At 36.3% G+C, this 18,251-nt stretch overlaps 1 protein-coding gene and 1 long non-coding RNA gene across 6 annotated transcripts in view; one reads left to right on the top strand and one right to left on the bottom strand.

The window, feature by feature from the left end:
• Nucleotides 1-12,989, top strand: part of LOC111861330 (probable nuclear hormone receptor HR38) — an 87,528-nt gene extending 74,539 nt beyond the window's left edge. For all 5 annotated transcript variants that reach the window (XM_023845801.2, XM_023845802.1, XM_033750277.1 and 2 more), the window contains 3 exons: nucleotides 2,545-2,747; nucleotides 5,845-6,023; nucleotides 7,833-12,989. In XM_023845801.2, coding sequence (XP_023701569.1) covers nucleotides 2,545-2,747; nucleotides 5,845-6,023; nucleotides 7,833-8,089 — 639 coding nt within the window. In that variant the 3' untranslated portion in view covers nucleotides 8,090-12,989. The remainder of the gene's footprint in view (nucleotides 1-2,544; nucleotides 2,748-5,844; nucleotides 6,024-7,832) is intronic.
• Nucleotides 12,990-17,259: 4,270 nt separating this feature from the next.
• On the bottom strand, nucleotides 17,260-18,251 carry LOC117282072. The gene is made up of 2 exons (XR_004512668.1): nucleotides 18,012-18,251; nucleotides 17,260-17,767 (listed from the first exon to the last, which is right to left on the bottom strand). It is a non-coding gene; the product is annotated as an uncharacterized LOC117282072 (long non-coding RNA).

Genomic DNA, 18,251 nt, shown 5'->3' with positions numbered 1-18,251 from the left:
TGGTCAGTTATGGAGACTGGAATGAGGAACAGATTCCCATATCCAACATCTGTATGTCAACTTGAAGATATTTTTCAAGAAGAATGGCATAAAATTCTGGTAGAGAATGTTCAGAACTTGTGCAAGTCCATTCCATGAAGTACTGCACTTTATCATAAGCAAAAAGTGGTCCAACGCCATATTAATAAAGAAGTGTGTACAGTATCTTTCGTGTTTCCATTATTTTGCCCAACTCCTGTGTAGAAATTCAATGGATGAGAAAGGGAATCAGACCCAACAAATTAACACACTGAGAAGATATGTAATTGATATGAGTATGGAAACAAAGTTTAAAATCAGATGAACTTCCAGGTCTTTAATATAATAATAAGTAAAGTAAAGCTATCCCTGTAACAGGCCGTGAAGGCCCATAGGGTTGTGAGACATTGAGGGTCCCACATTATCTAGACAGTCGGCTCAAATATAGTGGTAAGGTTGTCAGCCTTACACGCTGGCTGCGCTTTACTCCCCAGGAAAATTATTTAATTAATTCCTGGTACTCATTTCTGTTAGAGGCTGAGTCGACCCCAGGGCCACAGCGCGGCTGGAAGGATTAGGTAAATTGAAAAAATCCAATGACCTCATCGGGACTTGAACCTGCGACCTTCCGGCTTGTAGCATGGTGCCTGAACCAACTATGCTACCACATGCCCCAATATAATAATAATAATAATAATAATAATAATAATATCATCAATAAGAAGAAGAAGAAGAAGAAATCGAGCAAATGTGGCAACTAAGATGGTTCTACATTGCAAAATTAATAGTCTTTACTATACATATAACCCCTCGAAAGCTCACCAAACAACTAGAGAACTGAGACTTTTTACCATCAAAACAAGAACATTGTGAATGTACACAGTGCACAGTTTTTCATGCAGAACGGTCGTTAATCTCATCCAACCGAAATGAAAATTTATGTCCTACATATTTTGTCAAAATTCTCTAGTATCGAATGTCATGAAAATCCTTTCAGCTCTTCAGGAGGTGTTTCATGCATACACATGATGGGCATATTAACAGATACTTTTTATGCCCTGTTTCCAGGTGTTTCATTCAAATTTGCAGTATTTTTTGACAATGCTATATTATTGTGACAAAGTTCATTATTCTTAGATTGTTTCTGATATTTTCATTTTGTTGATCGTCTGTTACGCTTTGATCACTCTTAGGAAATGCAGTTATATTGCACCCCCACGATAAAAAGGACACAAGTTAAAATTTTTCATCTCTTAGGAAACGCCTATTAACACAACAAAAATTTTGTTATTATGCACATTCAGTATACAAAACACACCATAGGTTTCAAAACGGATTATATCGTACACAGGGGGACCAGTTGCATCGGTTCACTTATGGTGCATCACGGCTCTGCAAATGCCATATGATTAGAAAAGGCAAAAGTAGTATGAATTATTATTATTATTATATTACTTACTCAGATATTACATAAATAATACAGAAATCAAATAATACTCCAAGATACAAAAAAATACAAAAATATTAGGTACAAAACAACTGTTATTCCTAGATTTTTTCAAGTATACTGATTAAGCAGAATTACAATGTAGTGCAGACAGAATTAAAGAAACAAAAATCTTTTGTGGTACTTCAGAAAGTGGCTTGTTTTCAGTAGGCTGAGATCTGTTTCATTTCAATCAGTTAAGAGCAACATTCTGTGTAAGCTGGTACCATAGCAATTTTATTCTTCGGTTGCTTAGTTCCCCTGTTATTCATAAGAACTTTTTCATATTCAGTCTGCATATTATCACTTTTACAAATATTAGAATGCGAAAGGTTTTCTGTTTTTAATTCCTTCATATGACAACAAGTTAAATTTTTCTTCTCTCATTGTTTTGAAGAAGTTGCAAATGTCAAAAAGTAGTCTAAATTGAAAATGTTTATACGTTAGTATGTCTTATACCCACATAAATAATATTTTCTGAAACAATTTTAGTCCATTAAAAATTCTACCTCTTCAATCACAATATATACTATCGCTTCTCTTATTTGTTGTGTACAACAAAAATAAATTTGAATTAAATTCCAATATACATAACATGACTACTAGACAAAAATATAACTTCCATCTACCTTCATCAAACTTATCACTGTACCAAAAAGGAGTCTACTTTTCTGGCATAAAAGTGTACAATAGTCTCCCACAAAGTATCAAAAACTTGAGTAATGATACTAAGCATTTTAAATCAGAGCTAAAGAAATATCTGCATGCTCATTCCTTCTACTCTGTAGATGAATACCTCAATGTAAATGGAGAATAATGTAGAATAAGATAAAATTACTTGTACCCGTAGGTATTATTTTGACTTGTTCTATATCCAGAGGTATTAACCTACTTAGGATCTATGGAATGCAAATAAATTCAATTCAGTTCAACATTTATTATATTCAGTGAGTCCTATTAAGTAACCATTAGAGTTAACACTAATTTTAATTAGAATCTCTTGAAGAGATGTGCCTCAACATTGCTTTCTTGTCCCTCAGTATCGTGAACCCACACCAAATGAACCTCCAATGAGTGAAGCAGAAAAGATTCAGCAGTTCTACAGCCTACTCACAACGTCTGTAGATGTGATCCGCATGTTTGCTGATAAGATTCCAGGTTTTGCGGAGTTGAACCGAGATGATCAAGAACTCCTATTCCAATCCGCTTCTCTTGAGCTCTTCGTATTGCGTCTTGCACACAGGTACAGCGCATTCCATGCTATGCATCTCTGAACAGTTAAAATTAAAATACAGTATCTGATTTTGCTGAAGATCAGGCTAACCATTTGTTAGAGTTTGGAAAGTTAACCAAGTTCAGTTTATTTAGTTCCTTGATTGGTGTAATTTATTTTTTACATTGTATGTTTTCATGTCTTCTTTGTACACTATACATAACATATGTGCATTGTGGGAAGATCATTTGGAATTTCCACATGTTTCATCTCTGAATCTACTCAACAAATTTTGATGAAATTAGTACTCAGAGGTCATAGGTGAAATTATTGGGGATCATCAACATCGGTTTCAACTAGCAGATCAACTACATATCAGAACTTTTGCATTTGTCAGATACTGGAGGAAATATGGGAGTACAATGAGACAGTACATCAGCTATTCGTAGACTTCAAGAAAGCTACTTAGAAGGGAAGTGTGGTACAATAGTCTGATAGAATTTGGGTTACCCATGAAACTAGTTAGGCTGATTAAAATGTGTTTAAACGAAACGTATGGTAAACTCCATATAGGTAAATATTTGTCTGATGATTTTTCTCTCCAGAATGGTGTAAAACAAGGAGATGCTTTAATGTCACTCCTTTTCAACTTTGCTTTAGAATATGCCATTAGGAAGGTCCAGGGAAACCAGGTGGGACTGAAATTAAATTGCATACATCAGCTGTTGGTCTATGCTGATGATGTGAATCTCCTGGGTGATAATATAGACACCATAAAGAAAAAGACATATACTTTAATTGACGCTAGTAAGGAGGTTGGTCTAGAAGTAAACACAGAGAAAACTCAGTATATGTTGCTGTCTCGCCACCAGAATGCGGGGCAAAATCATGACATAAAGGTAGAAAACAGATGTTTTGAAAATGTGGCACAGTTCAGATATTTGGGAACAACGATAACAGATCAAAACCTGATTGAGGAGGAAATTAAGAGGAGATTGAACTCAGGTAATGCTTGCTACCATTCAGCCGAGAACCTTTCGTCTTCTTGTCTGCTGTCCAAAAACATAAAAATTATAATATACAAAACGTGATCTCTTGACACTAAGGGAGGAACATAGATTGAAGGTGTTTGAGAAGAAGGTACTGAGGAGAATATTTGCACCGAAGAGAGATAAAGTGACAGGAGGTATGAGAAAACTGCATAATGAGGAGCTTCATAACTCGTACTCTTTGCTAGGTATAATTAGAATGATCAAGTCAAGGAGGACGAGATGGATGGGGCGTGTAGCACAAACGAGGGAGAAGAGGAATGCATATAGGATACTGGTGGGAAAGCCAGAAGGAAGGAGACCACTGGGAAGACCAAGACATAGATGGGTGCATGATATTAAGATTGATATTAGAGAGAGAGAATGGGGTGGTATGGACTGGATTTATCTGGCTGAGGATAGGGACCAGTGGAGGGCTCTTGTGAACACAGTAATGGACTTTGGAACATTCTTGTGTAGCTGCACAACTGGCAGCTTCTCAATAAGTGCTCAGCTCCTTAGTTAGTTAGTTAGTTAGTTGCCAAGCTAAACTGTGAAGTTAAATGCCTAAGTTGACAAGAACTAAAACATACACATTTGAATGCAACTGAAGTGCAGAAATGGGAAAGCCTTATTGTCCAAACAGCAAAATCTTACTTCAAATGAAGAAGCAGTACGGTTTTTGATACATAAGTTACTATAAATTACTATGCATCATGAGATGTAATTGTAGAGGTATTCAAAATTCTGTTGTTATTTACCAAAAGTCTGCACTGAACAATCAATGAAGATAAAATGGAGACAATCTATTACAGTAGCACCTGTGTTTGAAGTGAAACTGAGATTTTCAGGCCCTGAGTGCCAGTTGATCACTTTTATTTGGTGAAGAAGTGATTCAGAATAGGTATCAATTGAATGTGAGAAAGCATTGAAAATATTTTGCATTTAATACATATGAAGCGATGTCCTTGCAAAATTAGTGCAAGGAAGAAACAAATAATATACATTGAGTCCAGAGTGTTACTGAAGGATGTGAAAAGGTAACATTCCTTTACAGACGTAGGATCTAGCGCTGTGTGCCAAATATGAAATACTCTCCATATTCAAAGGTTTCATTATCAAATGCTACTTCAAAGGTTGAATGGTGTTATGTCTGTTTATCTTTAAATGCAAAAAAAAAAAAAAAAAAAGGAAAACAAAGAGTTAGTGTCAAATATGAAAAACAACAAAGTATTTTACACCTGAAGATGAGTTACAGGAAGCAGTGACCATAGGGCAGTGGGGAATTGTATATTCTAATTAAGGGAAGCATAACTATAAACCACTATTCAAAGACAAGTTGAGGGTTGTGCATGAAAATAAATAAGAGGCTAAAATTTTAATAAGAGATGACATTCAGTTATGATGTGGGTGTGAAACTTGGTCTCTGACATTAAGGGAGGAACTTAGACTGAGGATGTTTGAGAACAGAATGTTGAGGAGAACATTTGGACCAAAGAGAGATGAAGTGACAGGAGGTTGGCGAAAACTGCATAATGAGGAGCTTCATAACTCGTACTCTTTGCTAGGTATAATAAGAATGATCAAGTCAAGGAGGATGAGATGGATGGGGCATGTAGCACAAATGTGGGAGAAGAGGAATGCATATAGGATATTGGTGGGAAAGCCAGAAGGAAAAAGACCACTGGGAAGACCAAGGCATGGGTGGGTGGACAATATTAAAATGGATCTTAGAGAGATAGGATGGGATGGTATTGATTGGATTGATCTGACTCAGGATAGGGACCAGTGGAAGGCTCTTGTGAACATGGCAATGAACTTTCAGGTTCCATAAAATGCTGGGAAATTCATGAGTAGCTGCAGAATTGGCAGCTTCTCCAGAAGGGCTCAGCTCCATGAGTGAGTGAAACAGTTATGATGGAAGGCAATGGTGATGGTTACTGTATACTTCTTCCTCCCCCCCCCCAAAAAAAAAGAAAATAAAAATGCTTTTAGTGCTCCAAAGCAATGAACTTTAAATTATATTTGTCTGTTGCAGTAATCACATTTTCCTACCTTAAAATTTCTTCATACTTTATACGGATGTTTTTCCCATATAGGACAAGGCCAGATGATACAAAACTAACATTCTGCAGTGGAGTAGTACTGGACAAGCAGCAGTGCCAGCGGAGTTTTGGTGACTGGTTGCATGCCATTCTTGAATTCTGTCATTCTCTACATGCCATGGACATTGACATTTCTGCATTTGCTTGTCTGTGTGCTCTGACCCTTGTTACTGGTAAGTTAATTGGTGTTTATGTAATTTTAACGATTTTATATGACTTTGATAACAGAAGAAGTGTGTGTCAGGTACATATAAAAGAACATCTTCAATGTTAAAAATTCTTTTTCGTGCTTTCTTTCCTTTTCTTCTCCTCTCTCTCTCTTCTTCTTTTGCCTTTCAAGGACAGGCCATAATTTTGTTGCAGGTTTATGGGGTATAGCAATATCTTTTCAGTCCTGTGGATCATCATACAGAATGGTTTTAATAATCTCTCATTTGATGTTGTGTCATCTACAGAATGCTTTTATTATCTGACACTTTATAACTTCTTTGTTATTCACGACAATTGTATGGAACTCACACATCATCCAACATGCTTAGGAAATTTGTTTGTTGCCATTTTCAGTGCTCAACTAAGTAATAGCATAGCATCATATACTACAGATCAGTAAGCGGACTTTATCAAAATCTTGTATTCTCGGTTACACCCACCCCCCCACCCCCTCCCTATGGGGTGGCAGCATCACTGAAAATTTTCTGGTCATGTCGCACCATTAAGACACTATCTACCCTATTGTTAAACCATCTGAAGAAACAGGAAGTGTGTGATAAACATGCAAAGGGATGTAAATGTAGCGCATCTGTTTGTAGAGACATTACACATTTGCCAGGGAATACAGAGCGCTACTGGAGGAAAATCTGGGTATCTTAAATGTCAAATGGTTCTCTCATGAAGCGCATTTCTACTTGGATCATTTGTAGTCTAGTTTTATATTTTAAATGACACTAAATCCCATTTAATTTACTAAAATGTTTAAAATGTCATTGATATCTCAATGCAACTCTGTGGCCTGTATCCACAAGCGAACTATACTAACCAAGCAACCGCCGCTTGTCAGCGAAGTTAGTTCCGACTTCAGCGGATAGAGGGTGTTGCTTGGTCAGCGCAACAAATCCCCTTGGCCGTTAATTTCAGTTTTCTAGACCGGAACCACTACTTTTCCATCCAATTAGCTCCTCAGTTATCCTCACGTAGCTGAGTGGACCCCGTTCCAGACCCATTACTTCTCAGAAAATCCGGTAGTGCTGGGAATCGAACCCAGCATATCTGGATCTGTAGCTGGGAACTCTGACCACTAGACTACAGAGGCGGTCACCTCAATGCAACAGGATGCTGAAATATAATATTATGAATAATGGTCACACTTCCACTTGGATGGTTACATTAGTAACCAACATGTCTCATTTCAGGCCTCAGAGATTCCAAGGTTTACTGTTGCCAACTAACAGAATCCAGAGAGAGTTGTGTGGAACATGCATTAGCGTAACAAATGAATTCCCGAAGTGCATAGAAAGTTCTGTGACCTTTTTTCATAAAAATACAAAGCCGTTATACAAATTTTTAAAAGTCAAATGATGGAGGATCTGTATGTTCTATTAAAGCTTATCTGCATAATTTTATTTTTGTCATCTTCCTTAATATAACTTTCAAAGTAAATGATGATATGATAGTATCTATTCCATATGTTGAACAAATATGCTGAAATATTTACTTATAAATGGCAAAATATAAATAAAACTGACATGGTATGAATTAAAAACAAACAAGAATAATGTATTTTCTTATTTGTAAGTATTTTTGTAAATGGTTGTTGCACTGAAAAGCACTGTGCAGTTTTTCTTGCAAGAGGTATACATACTTCTATTGTACGTGACATACCATCCCTCTTCACGTTGCTAACTCTTGAATGTTATGTAGTTCACTTATTTCTATAGTGGGGTAGCCAAACCATGGGATTTCAACCCTTTTCTTATGTTTTGCAGAGCGTCATGGATTAAAGGAACCACACAAAGTGGAGCAGCTACAGATGAAAATCATTGGTTCATTGCGGGACCATGTGACATACAATGCTGAGGCCCAAAGAAAGACGCATTACTTTTCACGGCTGCTTGGAAAGTTGCCAGAGTTGAGGTCACTGAGCGTGCAAGGACTCCAGCGCATATTCTACCTCAAGCTGGAGGACCTTGTGCCTGCTCCACCTCTCATCGAGAACATGTTTGTGGCCAGCTTACCTTTCTGAATAACTCATTGTTGTATGGAACAGGACACTGTTGATCTGTGTGACTTGTCAACTTCATCTGTCAATACAGTGCCCATCCATTTTGAGGCTGGATATCTGGACAATCCAATAATTTTCGTAGATGAGAATTTTTCAGGAAACCTTCATGATCTCCCAGCCAGTTACCATGACATAACACATGCTAGATCCTGAAGACTGTGTATTGCCAGGCCTGCTCCCAGTCTCCACAAAGGAGTCATTATGCAGCAGTCTGATCATTGTGTGTCATAATGTAAGCATTTCAAGGAGATCTCCTGACTAGTGGTTACCTTCAGCCAGTTCCCTTGCCATTTAAAACCCCAGTTTTACTTAATCAAGAAGATGATGTGAAGATATTGATAGTTACCTGCAGTACAACTCTGATTTGAGATGTATTTCTCCCTCTAGATTGCTTTACAAAGCTTCTATAGGGCTTAGATTTCCTCTGAAATAAGCCTTGTTCCTTCCATGTGCTTGGCCCTTATGAACTGTTACAATCATGCCTGCACAGGTTCTCTCAAAGGAATGTTTCTGGAGTTATGTTTTTATGCCAGATATGCCAGTCTGATTACATGTGAGTGGCTGGTATTGCTGTAGTCAAAATAATTGTGATGCATGTCTCTTGGCTTGATATGCAGTCAGTTTTCATATCTCTCTTCTGGCTGTGGACTGAATAAGAAGAGCAGGTAGTCATTTCATAGAAAGGAAATCTCTGCACTTTTACCGCTGGGAGACACTCTCATAAAATATTCCTTATTATCTACATTTCCTAATGAGACCAATTGTGATAAGTGATGATTGAGTATGTAGCAGTGCTGTTAAAGAAAATAGTTATTTTATTTGTGTTGCTCTTCAGTGTGCAATTTCAAGGTTGTGAATGTGAAACGTATGAATGTATATTTGTGTGTATGCAAGAACTCTTAAAATTTTCTTGTGTGCATCTGCGTTGGATTTTACGCACAAGACAAGTTCAGCACATACCTATGGACATAATTGCAACATATATTTTCTTTTATTTCTACTTGTTAATTGAATTCTGAAGTTACCATATGATATAAGCTGATAAAATTATACATGCCCACACATGTGCATGTATGTAATGATGAGACTGGCACTTAATATGCATCCAGCAGTTAACAAGATACAGGACTGAGGGAGCACAAGCTGGAGCCTGGACACTCGCTTCTCCCTCTGTCTCATTTTCTCTTTCTGTCCGGACTGTGATACCTTTCCAGTGTGTGACAGATATGAGCTTACTGGTAGACAGACTCACCCTCTTGCACATTTGTGACAAAATCACCACTTCCTGTTCTACACCAAGTCCTTTCCACAACCTATTCAAAAGTTACGGTTGAAACTTGTCTGACTTAGGCATGGGGAACTTAGTTGAAGCATTGTATAGTAAATAACTGTTCATTGTCTTCTTACTAAGCAGAACTATTTCATCAGCCTCTTAAATGGAAGGGAATGATAGGTAAACATATTTAGATCAAAAGTTTTTATTTGCCTTTCCAGCATATCTATAGACTCTGGCCTTACAAAGGAGCTCTTTCCTTCCACATAGGTTTTTTTAATCCTATTATTAAAAAAAAAAATTCAAATTTGAACTGAGTTATTAGGGGTTCATAACATGCAGAAATAATGTGAATGAAATTTATTCCGGGTCTTGCTGACAGATTTCAGTTTCTGCTTTTCTTGATTGAATGTGCATATTATTAAAAATTCTTTCAAACATAAATTTTGTTATTACAATATATATTTCATGTTACGTACATGCTTTTAATTTACTTAACCTATTTGAAGAAAATTTAATCTTACTTTGCATTCATTATGTTGATGGAAAGGGAATGAGATATGCACCAATATTTCAGTATCTTATTTCTGTGTGAGTTTCTTAAAATACAAATTGTTTCTTTCTTATTAAGTGAAATAAGATTGTAAGATTTTGAATTGTTTCATTTTGGTCCGTTACACTGTCAATCACAAATTGTCAATGAGAAATCTGTCGAGTGCAACAATGTTTCTAGGTCACTTATTTATCTCACTTGCCTTACATGTTTCGGTTCAAGAAAAACCATCATCAGAGGCACGCATTACAAACACATGAAAACACTGGCATTGTTTAATGTACACAGTTTGTAAGCTGCATGGACGCTGTTACAGATGTCGAAGTGTAAAAGCACAACACTTTCTAGTAACATTGAATGCAAGAGTTGTACGTGCATTCAATGTTACTAGAAAGTGTTGTGCTTTTACACTTCGACATCTGTAACAGCGTCCATGCAGCTTACAAACTGTGTACATTAAACAATGCCAGTGTTTTCATGTGTTTGTAATGCGTGCCTCTGATGATGGTTTTTCTTGAACTGAAACATGTAAGGCAAGTGAGATAAATAAGTGACCTAGAAACATTGTTGCACTCGACGGATTTCTCATTGACAATTTGAGATTGTAAGAGTTTAGTTTTTCATCCTGAAAGAAGACACATTGATACATTACATGTACAAATCTTATACCAGTGGCAGAGTGTTAACATAAACCATGTTAGCCTGGCTAAAACTTGGAAAAATAAAATAAAGTGTTATTCTTCTGGTTCTGTGACACTCCTTGTGATGGCAGAACAAGTGATCAGACAATTCGTTTGCCACTTCCAGCCAGCCCATCGCAGGCACTGTTAGCTGGTTCCTCAGGCTTACATTAGACATTTGCGAATGCAGACACAGAAGAGTCACTATATAGGACAGAGAGAAAGAGAAAGAGGGATGCATATCATACCAAGTTATCACGATAGCCAAATGAGGAATGTTAACACTATTCATTGCACAGTTTAACACTTTTGAAAAAGTCACACTGCCACTGATGTATGCTATAAATATCTGACAGAGTCACTTTACAGATTTCAGTTGATATTAGCAGACAACAGGATTGCCATACTATTTAAAATTTTAATTTACATGCTAGGGTTTTTGCAGTCATCTTATCTCAGTTTCTACTTTTGAATGAGACATGTAGGCTGGTTATTCCTTTATATAAAATGGCTTTGAGGAATACTGACAGTTAGCAGATGATAAAAGGTCTGAAATTGAACTGTGTCCTATAGTACATGTATGCATTACTACATGTTAATTGAATTGCATCTGATTGTAATTGTAACAAGAAAATACAATTACTTAAATAATGTGTGAAGTTCCCCATTCCTGGTTACAACACATGCTAGTACTTTTACAGTGAGCAGGTGTGTCTCTTGCTATATTATTACTTGATGGTCTTTATATCAGTGTAACTAATTCACTCTCCATGTGTCACTTTTGAAGAGGATAATGTATATTATATATATATTGATACTATATTTTGAGGTACAAAGATAGAAAGGTATATTTTAAAAGAGGTGGTGAAAGATAAGGTGATTGTAATGTGCCACAAGGGGTGATAGCACTAGCCTAATGTGATGTGCCGGATATTTCAGATGAATGTGTGAGTAGAACAAGTATTAAATAATTTTTCCATATAATCATCATATCATTACCAGTGAGATGTTGTTAAACTGAATTATATATAAAATAAGAAGAAAAAGGAAATTAACTTTTGTACTGCCTTGGAATATGATGCTGCCTTTTCAAAAGTGTAGTGACATTTGTGGTAGAATGCAGTATGGTGATAGGTGTTATCATTGTCATTGTTATTTAGGTGTTTGTTCTATAAACATTTTCTTTGTCCCTTTAGTTCAGAAGAATCATTTTGATGTTGTGTTTAATGCCAATGTCTGGGCATGCTATATACAGTACTGGTGTTTTCTGAAGATACTTATCTCACATGCATACTTATCTTATTTTCCCCCCTCCTATATTGTTAGCTGTGTCCAGTTTGATTGTGGTCATTATACCTATTGTAAATGTGAGTGTATTAATCAAAGAGCTCTCTCCTGCAGATTTTTGTTTCACACTGTTGCACAATGATAGGTGCCATACATTGTAGTCACATACAGAGTTACCACATTATGAAGTATGAATGGTGCAAAAGGAGTAAAATAGAGAGTTATTAGGTATTTATGGTCAAACTGAGGATCTTCATATTAATATAAATATCACTTTGTACTTAAAACATGTATTATGTTCTGTTTCATTTTAGTCATCTAAAAGTTGCTTTGGAAAATAAGTAAAAATTCTTCCAACTTTAATACTTTTAACTTATGAACTATTACAACATAATGTATATTACTTATAAATATAGACATATCATAATAATTATCTTAGTATGATGTATATATTTTTAATGTCTACAAAGCTATTACTATACTATTTTTTTTTGACTTCGTCAGATTCAATCTCTTGAGTTTGAAGAAACCTATCAGTCCATAATGTAATTATCATAAGAAATATTTTGTACCTGCTTTTTTTTAATGCACTCTTAATATTGCCAGCCATGTGTAATAACAAGCAGCTATGTGTCAAAGAAATTGCACTTTTTCATTACAAACATAATGATCTTACACATACTTGTCATATTTTTGCATGGTGCAATGTGTTTGTTGTTGTAGGTGGCCATGATACCAAAGATATTTTTAACCCTACCATTATTACCATACTAAGAATAGTCGCCTGCTAAAGCTAAGAGTGTAGCAGTTTCTTTTTATGTTTTTTATCCATAGATTTCATTATTTTGGGAATCATTTTATTCTTGCCATATACTTTTTAACATAGACGTGTTAGTTTGCTAATTTTAAGTGGACCTTACAATCTTCTATTACTGGAACTGCTGGAGTTATTCAGCCAGAGAGCCAGGCTATGTACGTGGCCACCATGTTCTTCCGCCCTCCATATAGCCAGCCTCTTGGTACATGTTTGGACTCTTGTTACAAAATAAAGAGCTTTACAATGCGTTATTCCTGGTAGTTGTTCCAAATCTAATTATATCATCCCCGAACCTCTCCTCCTCCTCCTCTTCCTCCTTTTGCAAGATATCTCAAGTGTCGATACAATTTTCATGTAAGTTGGATGAATTGTTTGTGTATTCAATTCATGAACATTATATTGAACCATGTGGTGGAGCTCTCAAGTGTAGTATGTATGTAGTCCGTGCGTTCCCTTAAAGTGGCAAGTCTTCATGTTAGGTAATCACAGTTATCTAATGATTCTACATCATCCATATTGTCATACATCACTTTCATAAGGATCATCTTTTTCCTCAAAACTTCACCTACTTGCTCATCTTTTATCACATCACATCACAAGCCATTTTCCACAAAATAGTATGCACACACACAACATTTTAATGCCCAACACAGCATTGATGTAAGAGAAGCAAGGTTACTAGACAAATTGAATGATATTTCCCAGATTACATGGTAAAAATGTTAAATAAATTTGGTTCTTATGCCATAGCAGAATGTGCCAGACTTGGAAGCAACAAGAAGCTTCCGCTGTATTTGCTGCAAGGCTTAGAAATGAAATCTAGTGGCTGATTTGGGAATTATTAGTGTAGACAAATGTGGCTGACATACATACTCACAAAACCAGGATATTGATCAGTGGCACATTTAGCAGAACCCAGTGAATAAGTAGTTGGCTACTTGGCACCGGAAGGGATGAATGCTGGAACAGCAGCTGCCTGTTTCAACTGAGATGGGAATGTTTCACTTGTTGCATTGAGGTTAAGAATATAAATTACCAATGGAATAGAAACATGAGAACTTCCCTTAATTATGAAGCATGGAATTCCATTAAGACCAACACTCTTGGATGAACTGAATTCTTTATAGCTCTGTTGACTTAAGTGGCAGAGATAGCAGCCATAGGTAATTTGTATGTTCTAACAGAATACAGAGAAGCAGTCTGACAAGGTGTGTTAAAAGTAGATTTAAAACAACTGTCAAAATATCAGCAATAATTTTCAGTTCCATTACAAGCTGATCATAATCTTTCAGTTGTGACATTATCATGCCTAATAAAATTTGAAACATACTTCCAAAACTGCTTTAGCCAGTTCTGTCTACCTGATTTCATGTCAATTTTTATGAGCTTATGAAATTTAGAAAAGGTTGAATGAGGTGTATTAGATTTAATTTTCTTCTGACAAAACCTCAGAAAGTTGGCTCAGGCAGTAACTCTTCTGACATGAGAGCAGAACGTGTCCAGTCTGAATCATGGTTGGGACTCGTACTGTCCTGAACAAGGTTTTCCAAGTTTTTTTTTTTTCAGTCTCTCCATGATAGCGTCACTACTTTTAACTCAAATTTGGCCAAGACCACTTCATTTCACGTGCTTTCCAGTTCATTATTCTCTGTCATCCTACCAAGTGATGCTATAGGCGCATATACAGTGAGGTCCTGATAGGACCATTGAGTAAACAATAAATAGATTATAGTGATGCAAATAGAGGATAAAAAAAAACAGTATTATCTTAAGCATAAATGAGCCTGTTTAATGATAGGTACAGCTTGGTCTTTGATGGAGGAGCCTACGAGTATGAGGGTTGAGCCATAAAAACCGGCCCTTGCACTGGGACCTTCAATGATCTATTGTGCTTCCCCTTTGGATTAACCCTTTATTAATCCTACACTTCGAATGAAATGTAGGACTTTATTTATGGGGGCGTCATAAAAGTCACTTGGTTCCATGAAGAATTGACCAGGTGGCGATATCTTAGGTAAGGTATAGCCTCACAATCACATAAGATGAGCGTGGCTGATTCATCTTGTAGGCACCTTTTACAAGTTGGGTCGTCTGTCAGTCCCAGTTTGAAAATGTGCCCTTTTAGGTGACAGTGTCCAGTAAGTAATCCTACCACCTATCTTAATTGATCTCTGTTTAATTTTAACAGGTCATTCGTTCTTTTGCCAAAGGGTCCTGATACAAATCCTTTTGCCTGTTTTGAGTCCAGTTGTGGATTCCAAGTGTTTTTTTGTGATTTCTGTTAGTCCAGTCCCTGATCACTTTCTTGGCAACTCCAATTTTGATGCCACAAGCTGGTTCAGGTCCCATGAGTGGTTGTTCAGCTCCTGTTCTTGCCAACTGATCTGCAGTTTCATTCCCTGCAACAGCCTCATGGCCTGGCACCCATATCAGCTGAACTCTGTCATGTCTGGCCAGTTGTGTGAGGGAGTGGTGGCAATCCCAAGTCAATTTTGAAGTGATTTGGTGTGTACCAAGTGCTTTGATTGCAGCTTGACTATCGTATAGAACAGGGGTCTCCAAACTTTTTGAAACACAGGCCACATTAGGTAATTCAGCACTTTCAATGGGCCAGATAAAATGAGAAATTAATAACTCTAGGTATATGAGCAGTGCTTGAGGTGGAATGAAAATAGAACTGGGATGGTTCTGCACGTGGAAAGAGGAAATGTGTTCAGNATGATGGAACTCTTTTTGCATTCTTAAAATCTGATTAAATTGAGGTTCAAATTTTGAAACGCTAATCACAAGTAGCGACTTTAAATGTTCATCGGATAAATTTGCCCTGTCTTTCGACTTGATGTACTTCAACTGGGAAAAAGTTTGTTCACACAGATACACGTATATCGTCCCAAAAATGGAGATAAATTTACAAGCAAATTTCTTTAAATTTGGAAATTGCTCAGAGTTCAGAAATTTATAAAATTCGATCAAATTTCCTTCCTTGTATTTGTCTTTAGTATGATAATTTTCCTGAAGTTCAATAATTTCCATTTGAATTTGACTTGGGACATCTGCAGCATCACAGTCAAATGGATTTTGAAACAATCTAATTTCCTGAGCACTGGAATCCAAATCAGCAAATCGCTTCCAAAATTGTTCTTTCAAATCTGAAATGACTAAATTTGCAAACGAGGAAGGAAATTCTTCTTCACCCTTTTTATGCTACTCTGCACAGTATAGCATATGAACAAAGTTACAATTTTTCACTTGGCTTTCCAGAAGTATCAACTTTGCTCTGAATGCCTTTATAAGTGCAAATAAATCACAGACTAAGTTATTTTCACCCTGCAACTTTACATTCAAACTCTTCATATGGTTCACCAGATCAGCAAAAAATGCTAATTTCCAAAGCCACTCGGTATCTGATAAAAGTGGTTCATGATGGGTTTTCTCGGTTAGAAATTATCAGTTTCATTCCTGAGCTGAAAGAAGCGCGAAAGAACCTTTCCACAGATAAGCCATCGAACTGCAGTGTAATATGTCAGGTCAATAAGGTCGGAATCACATTCCTCAAGAACAGACAGAAACTGGCAATGGTTAAGTACATGACAGCGAATGAAATTAATGATACAAATAACAGGTTTTAAAACAGAGCTCATATCAACATGTTTTCCACAAAGTGCTTGTTGGTGGATAACATAGTGAAGACACGTAGTAAAGAATAACAGTGGCACGCACACAGGAAGACTAAACAGGAAAACACCTATACAGTGTGGAAACAAGAACTAGCCGCTGCAGCACTTTAGACATAGGGCGAGTAACCCTAACAATTTTAAATTTTAAATTTAGTGAAAAATTTTAAAGGATTTTAAAATTAGAACTAAAGATTTTATAGTACTATTACAGGTACGTCAAAATTAACATGTGTAAAATAATCTACAAACCAGACAGATATCAACGAAGTAGATGTTGATAATAACAAGGAAAGTGTTTTAAACGTTAAATTTTGGGCTGAGTGCAGTGTGACAGCAACGTGAGTGTTATACACCTGATGATGGCCGTCTGACGCCGAAACATGTAGTGTAGAGGAACAAGATCAAGGACACATAATATATTGTTTGCACTTGGGACGGAATTTGTATCATTATATCATTTATCTATGGAGTGCAACAGGATGCTTAAATATAATATAGTGAAGAAACATTGGCTTTGATATTCCTGCATCCTCACAAGCTTTTGTGATTTGGCCAAGCAAACCTATTTTTATACCAGACATGTTTTTTCCTCCATCAACTGTCACGAACTGCAGATGGTTCCAGTGCAAATTATATTCTGTTAGTGTTTTTTGTATTTCTTTGAAGATATCATCTCCTGTTGTAGTGCCAGGCATGCTGTGAAGTGACGCTAATTCCTGTGTAACATTAAGTTCATCGTCAACACCACAAAAAAATACTAATAGTTGAGAGGTAGTATTACAAACATCAGTTGATTCATCCAGTGCGATAGAATACCAACTGAAACACTGTGCTTTGCCTACAATTTGCTGGACAATATTATTTCCCATATTTTCAATCCAACGAGCAACAGTATTTGGTGCAAGACTTATCATTTTAAAAAGATTAAGTTTTTCGGGGCGCAACTCAGTCACTGCTTCCAGCATACACTCTTTGATGATATTACCATCAGTGAATGGTTTTCCATTTTTAGCCAACACATAAGCAACCTTATAGCTTACCAAGGTTAAGGCTTCATTTTCTGATGTTGCTTTCGTAAATAAGTCTTGCTGAGAATGCAAACAACAACGAAATGATTCAAATTTATCTGAACGCTGCTTTTCTTTAAATTGTGAAAACGTTGAAGCATGCTTCGTGTCATAGTGACGACGTATATTGTATTCTTTCAACACAGCAATAGTATCTTTACATATCAGACATACAGCTTTATCCTTTGAATTCGATTGTATGAAAAAATATTTTGCCCCCATTCTTCATTAAACGCATGGTATTCATCGTCAATTTTTCTTTTCTTTTTTCCATCCATGTTAAAACTTGAAAAGAGAATAATACAAAAATTAATAATAAAATGAATACTAAATAAAAATAACAAATATTCTAGTAATTTTACTATGTACACTCTTGTTAATTGAAAATGTTTAAATAAATAAATGTATATATAATTATGAAATTATTAAAATTACGAGATCTCTGTACACGCAAATATATGAATAAATTTGTTCAATTACAAATTGAATATCATGTAACTGTAACCACTGACTTTTAAAAATCACTTACTTTATTACACACATCAACTACACTACACACACTGCTACCCGTACACTTACGTACATGCCGCCTGCGTACTGAACTTACTGAACTCCTCTACTCCTACACATTCAGTACGTTCAGTACCTTCAGTACCGATAGCCGTACCACGCTGGCCGTCGTAGAATGGACTAAAGTTCCGCTAGCCTTATCAACATTCCTCGCTACCAATTCTCGGAACAGTTAGAGCAAAACTGGGCATAAGTTGCC

Source organism: Cryptotermes secundus, unplaced genomic scaffold (assembly GCF_002891405.2).
Source record: "Cryptotermes secundus unplaced genomic scaffold, Csec_1.0 scaffold230, whole genome shotgun sequence".
Taxonomy (NCBI): domain Eukaryota; kingdom Metazoa; phylum Arthropoda; class Insecta; order Blattodea; family Kalotermitidae; genus Cryptotermes; species Cryptotermes secundus.
Note: the sequence above shows the minus strand (reverse complement) of the source record. Positions and strands in the feature narration are given on the sequence as shown.